This window comes from Saccoglossus kowalevskii, chromosome 6 (assembly GCF_978046115.1).
Source record: "Saccoglossus kowalevskii chromosome 6, keSacKowa6.1, whole genome shotgun sequence".
Lineage (NCBI taxonomy): Eukaryota > Metazoa > Hemichordata > Enteropneusta > Harrimaniidae > Saccoglossus > Saccoglossus kowalevskii.
In genome coordinates, this window is record NC_140646.1 from 5840496 (window position 1) to 5849677 (window position 9182).

Consider the following 9182-nt stretch of genomic DNA (forward strand, 5'->3'; position numbering starts at 1 on the left):
TGTATTGCAATAGTATTTCAAGTGAAATTACAATGAATTCCATATTTATTATTGGACTAGTATCAATGCAATTAATTTATTTTTATTTTTTACCAATAACTTGGGTACGCATGCAGAACCACCATTTTGTCAAAAGTGGACAGAACGTGACTTGGCGAAAGAAGAACCTAGAAATCATCCATTCACACACATTATGGGCACGGCTCGGTATGACAGAGCTATTACTGTCTTCTCACCAGATGGTCATCTGTTCCAAGTTGAATATGCACAGGAGGCTGTAAAGAAAGGGTCAACCGCTGTAAGTTTGTTTTATTTACTTGCCTGTTGTCGTAGCTGCAGTTCTGTAGCTTGCTTGGTTTCGCTGTCGGTTATTTTGTTCGTCGTGGTGTTAACGCGAAACCAGGGATATATCTCAAGAACCATACATTAGTTTTTGATGAAACTTGGTGCATAGATGCTCTGGGCCAATGTGCAGATTTGATTTGGTTTTGGTAAAAATCCATGCATATTAATTACCTAATTTGCATGATAATTAGCTGATTTTTAGCTGTTCCATTGCTGTTCCACTGATATCTAAAGAACCACTCATTGGATTTTGATGAAACTTGGCACACAGATGCTCCAAACTAATGCACAGATTTGATTAGTTTTGGGTAAAAATCTGTGCAATATTAATTACCTAATTTGCATAATGATTAATCAATTTTCGGCTTTTCCACTGATATTTCAAGTACTAATCATCACATTTCAATGACACTTGGTACATAGATGTCATAGGACACTGCACAGACCTGATAGTTTTTAGGGTAATATGAGTACATATTAATTACCTAATTTGCATAATTAATTAATTTTCAGCTTTTGATATATCAAGTAGTAATCATATTTCAATGAGACTTATCGTTATTACCATGTGGATACATATATTTTTCATGTTATTTAACCATAACTTCGCTTCTTTTTATCAGATTTACTTCATTGTTGTATGTAATTATCAGTGTTTATTATCTCCAGTTATGTTGTCAAGATTGAGTAGTTGTAGTCAAAGTTTCTATAGATTTATGCTGTTTTCGTGACGCAAAGAAACACACTTTGGCCTGTATTCAGCCATTTCTATCAGTTTACATAAGTGTATTCTCCCTGATTGGTTCAATTAAAACAACCAATCATATTAATTGACGCCAAGGATTAAAATTCTAAGGTGTGAATCCACCCTTGTCTTTAAATTGACAAAGAGTGTTAATTAAAACAGACTTCATCCTTTGTACTCCAAGTGATACATTGTTCCAAATCGTCCTAGCATATGTAGTTTTTCAACTAGCTCTATCTCGTTGCTATACAACTGAATAAATGCATGTTCACCATTAGAACATTGCACACTGGTATACCGTCTACTGCTTGATGTATCTACAGTCTATCTGGTGAGATTTAAAGATCCTATACTGTTTGTGGCAGTTTTCCCCCACAAGACTTGCTACATAGATCTTTTAGGATTATGCAGACACCTGATTAGTTTTAATTGGATATTAATTACCTAATTTGCATAATGTTCCACTGATATATAAAGAACCACAAATTGGATTTTAATGAAACTTTAAAAGAGAACTATGCAGAAACCTAATTAGTTTTTGGTAAATATTTATGCTTATTAATCACCTAATTAACATAATTAATTAACACTGATATCTCAATTACTGATCATCACATTTGAATAAAATTTGGTACATAAATGCTCTAGGACAATAGACAGGCCTGATTAATTTTGATTAATATTAATTCTCTAATTAACATAATAATTCATAATTTTTTTGTTCCGTTCTGTTCATATTAGTTACCTTATTTACATAATTAGTTTTCAGCTTTTCCATCAATATCTCATGTACAAGTAATTTTGAATTAATTTTAATGTTTCTTCAATACTCTCAGCACACGGGAGTTCTTTCTAAGCTTTCTTTGATTTATCCTTTGTGTTCAGTTTTCTGTATAACTTAAATCCAGGTTGCGATAGGGCTGCATACCACAAGGGGGGTGAATAATGATGCACAGTCACACACAAGTGTCTGGGATCCAATAGGGGTAGGTTTATTCTATTCTAAATACTAGTAACAAAACTAGGGGGCCAGAGTTTGGCCAATAAAGAGACACTGCTGAGTAAATCTGTTGCCATGGCAACCACAAGGTTGCTGAAATATGGCCAAACACTGGCAAACTAAGACTACTACTAAAACACAACAATGAAAACAAACTAAAACCCCAAATACCCAGGACACTAGTGAGCACAATGTGCAACAGAATTCAGGTAGGAGTACTCGTAGAGGGTAGGGCTGTGGCAAATTGATATATAGAATGAACCCTGGAAGGAAGAGATGGGTGAAGATACTTGCGGAATGCCTCACTCTGCCAGTCCCCTAACAACTTTATCATCTCTGCTGGAATGCCACAATGCAATGCGCAACTGCACAGCTAATTATCTTTGATTATCTCATAGGTTGGTGTTCGTGGTAAAGATATTGTGGTTCTTGGTGTGGAAAAGAAATCTGTGGCCAAGCTGCAAGAAGAACGAACAGTTAGGAAAATATGCATTCTTGATGATCATGTTTGCATGGCCTTTGCAGGTGAGATGAAAACATTATCATATTTGTTCTATTAGAAGTGCACATTAGCATTTATTATTTGCTGGATTAATTTTCTAATTTGTGCCTATACTAAATAACTACTTGCATAGTTACATGACTGATTATTGTTTAGAGTCAATCTGTGTATTTTAATTAAGCCAAAAACTTTGTGTGCTGATACGATGCAATAGGAACTGGTGCTAATAAATTTCCAAATGGCAATTAGTCCAATGGTTTGGCAATTGTGTTTTGAAATTTGGTATTGCTGTGCCCTTGTTACATAATGTCAAATGCACTTGCAAAATTTGGGCAACACGTCTCAGAAACAGTTGATTATAGGATTCAATTATTAGTCCCCCGTTCGGACGAAGTCCGAAAACGGGGACTTGTGTTTTGACCTCCGTGTGTGCGTGCGTGCGGACCTGTATCTTAGAAATGCCTGGACCAATCACAATCAAACTTCACACATACATCATACATGATATCATGCATATGTACATCAATTTGTTTCACGATCTGATTCAAGATGGCCGAATGGCGGCCATTTTAGTACTAAAAATCATCAAAATCAAGCATTTCCTGGCTGTTTACAGATGGATTTTGTTCAAACCTTGTATATACGTTAGACATTATAGGACCTTGATGAACATCATTTTTTTTACGATCTGATTCAAGATGGCCAAATGTCGGCCATTTTTGTGCTAAAAAATCATAAAAATCAAGCATTTCTCGGCTGTTTACAGATGGATTTTGTTCAAACTTGATATATACATTAGACATTATGGAACCTTGATGCAAATAATTTTGTTTTTCAGATAACATTCAAAATGGCCGACTGGTGGCCATTTTGTTTTAATGAATGGGCTTCTAGACCCATATTTCTAACTTGTTTTGACTGATTATGTTCAAATTTCAAATATTCATTATACATCATGTCATAGATAGACAGATATATTGGTTTGACGATCCTATTCAAAATGGCCGAATGGTTGTCATTTTTGTGCTAAAAAAACATCAAATATCAAGCATTTCTGGCATTTATGGATGGATTTTGTTCAAACTTGGTACATACATTAGACATTACGGGTTCCTGATGCATGTCATTTTATTTTTCAGATCAGACTCAAAATGGCTGTCCGGTGGCCATTTTATTTTAATGAATGGGTTTCCAGACCCATATTTCCAACTTGTTTTGACTGACTATGTTCAAATTTCATATATTCATTATACATATATTCATAATGGCTGATTTTGTTTTAATTAATGCTGTTCCAGAGCAATATCTCTCAATACTCATTTGACGATCAGATACAAATGTCAATCATTTAAATGTTAAACAATCATCATATTCCTGACATGTTTATATTCCAGCTATATTACTATAAACAAAACTTTGTCTTAAATTTGATAACTAACGGGGACTGTGCCATGCATGGCTTGTTCAATTTATTTTTGTAATTCTTTGAAACATATGGGCGATTCTCTGACCTATAAAAATGTGTTTCCAGCATTCTGATTGCTCAAAAACATTGACAACCATTTTAGATTTAATGAAAAGAAAAAGTGACAATGTTTGACCCTTTCTTTGACTCCACGTAAATTATGTGCTACAATTCACAATAAAAAAATCATGTGACCTTTGTCACCATGATTTGTTTCTCCAAAAACAGCAAACAAATTATTAGAATTCTATTTCTTCAGAACATGTATAAAGTGAATAAATGTTTGAGAAGTTTTGTTATTAGTCACATTGTTTGGCCACCATCTTTGATTTGGTCTAATCAGAAAGTAGTTGTGCTGTTTAATTAGCTTATTTGCATACTAAGAAAAACAAATTATAATATCAATAAACATCCCTGACTTAATCAGTTCAATTAATCTGTGTAGTCAGCAGATAATTAACACACAGGAGCACCTTCAGCTTGTGTCTGGTCGTATTTTGGCTAAAAATGATATGCCAATTGCTTTAATGTATTTAGCTTAGCTACCATCAAAGATAACGATGATTAATCAGCGTCTATTGCCAATAATACTACATTGATTCACTCTTCAGGACTGACAGCTGATGCAAGAATACTCATCAATCGAGCCAGAGTTGAATGTCAAAGTCATAAATTAACAGTGGAAGATTCAGTTACATTGGAATATATAACAAGGTTTATAGCACAATTAAAACAGGTATATTATTGCTTTGAAAACTGTATTCTAGTGTTTTGAATTCTTAACATGTCACTGATTTCTGCTACTAATCTATTTGATGAATTCATACTGTAAACTTCTTTTTGTGAGAGATAAATGTTTTACTTCACAAATGCCATAAAATCCTGAAAATTGAATATGATGCCAGATGTGAACAGTAATGTACAAAAACACCAATGTTTACAGAAATACACTCAGAGTAATGGTAGGCGTCCATTTGGTTTATCTGCACTCATAGTAGGATTTGATTATGATGGAACTCCTCATTTATATCAAACAGATCCTTCTGGTACATACCACGCATGGAAGGTAAGTCTACATCTTTCATACCAAAATGCATCAACTTATAAGCAATCAACCATTAAAACTAGTATACTGGCGTACGCAATACAAAAGTAACTTTTATTCACCCCCCAAATGGAGTAACTTATGTTTCCTGTGTATTAAGTTTAATGAAAGACTGTTTTATGATGTGATATTTTGTTTAATGCTAATTAGTTCTCAGTTTTGGATGAAATCTTTTGTCTCTTTTTTGTTTGTTTTTCTGGACTATTTCTTTTAATCTTGGCCACTTTGCTTTATTATCAAATTTGAGATGAATGATTGATTGATGCTCCAAAGCAAGAATTTCTTGAACAAGATCCAAAAGATATACAGGGATTGATATACGCATAGAAAATTATGGATTTTTTTTGTTTTTGTTTTTAATATAATTTGTATTGGGTACATTTATTTGTTTTCCATGTACAAATTTAACTTGAAAAATTACATTTCTGTAGTGTTCAGACTTTAGTGCCCATCTATTTGTTATATGGCTCTGATTTGTTTTGTTTACATCATTAATAAGATGCATCATATCAAAGCCATAGTACAATATAGAATAAGCAACTAGAAACCGTTACTGTTATAATATACAAAACCCCAAAACACCAACTGAAAAGAGATTATATACTGCGGTGAAATAAATGATGAAATCATATGAACTGTTAACTCTACACTGATAATAGAAATACCATGTGGGTAGTCAGGTAATTTGAGCTGAATTCAAATTTGAATGCTCATTAGAGCATATCTGATTTTGTACTGAATGCAGTGTTTGAAATTAACTGAAAATCATAAAAGGCCCGAAGGACCTATGTCAAATTGAAACTGTAGGTCCTTCTAGCTAACTGTAGGCCCTGATATTTAACCAAGACAATACAAGCTTGCAATTGCAAAACCTTTATTTACTAATTAATCAGATATATTATCTGCAGCCCCAAAGAGGTCATCATCCATTCATTTCTTTCATCGTCACTAAACTCATCAAAATCTTCAGAAAAAACACGTCATGATCACTGGCCGACGCTGAATCTGACATGCATTTTGCATCGTGTTCACAATCATTGGCGTCAGCCTCAGCTTCTACAAGGATCAATTCTGCTGCACGATCCTCGACAAGGCCGGCAATACATCACCTTGTTGTTGTTATCAAAAAGTAACCAGTCTTTGAACTCCGCCTGCCAGCTAATTTGGAATGTGCGTGGTTTACGCCTAGACCGTTCGTATTCTTGCTGTTTGTCACGCCTTTCTTGTGTAGTTTTCAGCGTGTTTGATGCAAATCAAAGATGGCGAAACATAAAATGTAAGCGCGAATTCTATTGGTTTGAATCAGAGGCTTGATCGGCCTACAACCAATCAGATCGTTTGTTACAGTTCCCATGTTCGGCGCATTTCGCGACCATTCGGCAAGCTTGAATTATGACTCGTATGCCCAGGTCGATGAGTGATGCCATTTGTTGATCAAACGTGCAAGGAAACGCAATTTTGAAACAATTCTGGAGTTACTATCGATATTTATTATATATTTGGTCTTACAATCATACTAAATAATGGAACGTTTTTTTTTTAAATATAAATTTATGGTCAGTCACAAGGACTGATGGTTTTTCACAGCTCTAGGCCCTTTACACCCACTGTCGGCGTGAGGCCGGCGGACCGACGTTAATTTCGAACACTGACTGAATGTAAACTCGTATATCACATTTGAAAAGTCATTTGTCCACTTACTGTGTTTGAATCTAAGCGTTTTTTGCTGAACTCTACAAATCTTGTTTTCCACTCCTCACTGCACAGTCCTTCAAAGTTTGTGGTGGACTTGGTAGAGTTGCACAGATTTTTGAATGGAGATGATCAACCAAATTGCTTCTCCTTCTTGAAGAAAATCAGAATTAATCTTACTTTTAATATCATACTTGAATGCATTGCAGATTTGAGGTCACATGCAGAAAGCACTGTAGTGTATGGTAGAAATAGAAACCATCACTGAATGTAAATGTCAGCATAACATTTTTTGTTGTCAATTTGGCCTGTTATTTTTCATTAAACAGGAAAAAGATGTATAATAGTAAGGTCATCACAAGAATATCGCCAAATATGATAGAAACTATTACTAAACACACTTGTTAAAGACGCAAACCAGACGTGTACTATGTCAAAGTTTGTGGCTTGTGCCAAAGTCGAAGCATACACTAAGAATGCTGCACGGAAAATTAATAGGGAGATAGTGGTTTTCCAGATAAACAAATAACTAACTTTAAGTTTTGAAACAGATGCAGAGACTGTATCTAATGTTAAGTTCAGGCTGGAATATACTAAATACTGAAATTGCCATAGTTTGAATATGCCAATGTGACTCGGGAATTAAAAAAAAAAGTTTCTGGTCAGCATGTGTAACACCAACGAAAATGTGAATTTATAAAACCTAAAAGTTTGTGCCCCAACAAATATAGGAAGATAACTTTTCCAGAAACCTTTTTTTTTTTATGCAAGGTCTCCTAATTTCCATTTGTCATGGTGCATTATTATAAACTGTATTTGCTTCAATAGAAGGGCTTGCAAGGCCAAAATACTTTTTTATTTAAGGCAAAAAATGCCAACGTTATTCAACATGGTGTATACATAAGCACATGCGCTTCTAATAGAGAAAATATGATAAACAAGATTGGCTAATTGTATCAGTCTTTATAGATCTCTAGGTTATACATGTATATTATATTTATTTATTTATCTTTTGTTAGGCTAATGCGGTTGGCAGAAGTGCAAAGACAGTACGAGAATATTTAGAGAAACACTACAGTGAGAGCGTTGCTTCATCAGAAAAAGAAACCATAAAACTAGCAATAAAGGCACTACTAGAAGTTGTGCAGTCCGGAGCTAAAAATATTGAATTGGCTGTGATGAGACGGGGTGAACCACTGAAGGTATGTATGGTTTAAACGAGGGTTCCAGTAATGACCTGCATATATAGATGGTTTGATAAGACAGGGTGAACCATTGAAGTTATTTATAGTGTAGTCTATGATCTTACTAATGACATGCATATAGATGGATTGATATCAAATATAAGTATCAAATGCTGTTTTTGGAAAACAAATTGTCAGCAGAAAGACTGATAGACTTTTCTATATGTCATTACAGATGTTGGAATTAGAAGAAATTGAAAAACATGTTGCAGAGATAGAAAAGGAAAAAGAAGAAGAAGCAGAGAAAAAGAAACAAAAGAAAGGTGGTGCAGCTGATAAATAGTGACCAAGATCTAGAATTGTCCACAACATTATTGCTTCTGAATGCTTTCATTTCATATTTTGTGTATTCACATCTTTGTGCAAGAAAGCAGTGTTTAATAAATTGTTGCTCATGAGAAGGTACCATGTGTGCTTATGGCTTCATCTCTGGGGCACTGAAAGAATGATTCAATGAAAATAAAACCCAGCAAATATACCGTTGTTTCTATATTTAACATTAGCGTGTCAAAATTAGTGAAAATATGAAACGCCTATAAGTATTCAGCACAAATTAATTCCTCCTAAAATGCTGTAAAGGGGTTAATTATTCACTGGGTTTTAATTTGGCTTTTTTCGCTGACTGGAAAATGCGCTAAATTAAAACCCAGTGAATATGTAAAATTAAGCATGGAACACATTATCCAAACGATAAAACCGTGAATTTTGAACCCACTAAATATGCCTGAAACGCTAAATCAGTGAAATTTAAACCCAGTGAAAATTAGTCATTTTACAGTAAAATATTTTACAGTAATTGTAAATATGCACATGCATTTGATTTTTGTTTTATTGGCCGTTGACAGCTTGTCTATTATTTCTAAAAATCAACATTGAACATGTTATTAGCAGTATTTCGGGAATGCCATCTAGCCCATTTCATTTAAATTTGCTATGATGGGTTACTAATGGCAGAATAGCAACCAATAATGGAGAGTACTGCCAAATGATCACTGGTCATATATCTGGGGAGAGCACAGAGTACTGCCAAATGATCACTGGTCGTATATCTGGGGAGAGCAGAGAGTACTGCCAAATGATCACT

General features: G+C 34.4%; 1 protein-coding gene across 1 annotated transcript; it reads left to right on the forward strand.

Moving 5' to 3' along the window:
• The first annotated feature begins 96 nt into the window (after nucleotides 1-96).
• LOC100369091 (proteasome subunit alpha type-7-like) lies at nucleotides 97-8503 on the forward strand. Its single transcript, XM_002737380.4, has 6 exons — nucleotides 97-298; nucleotides 2489-2615; nucleotides 4669-4793; nucleotides 5001-5123; nucleotides 7874-8056; nucleotides 8274-8503. Exons 1-6 carry the CDS (start codon nucleotides 194-196, stop codon nucleotides 8379-8381), a joined length of 771 nt encoding a protein of 256 aa, XP_002737426.2. The 5' UTR covers nucleotides 97-193; the 3' UTR covers nucleotides 8382-8503.
• The last annotated feature ends 679 nt before the right edge of the window (nucleotides 8504-9182 follow it).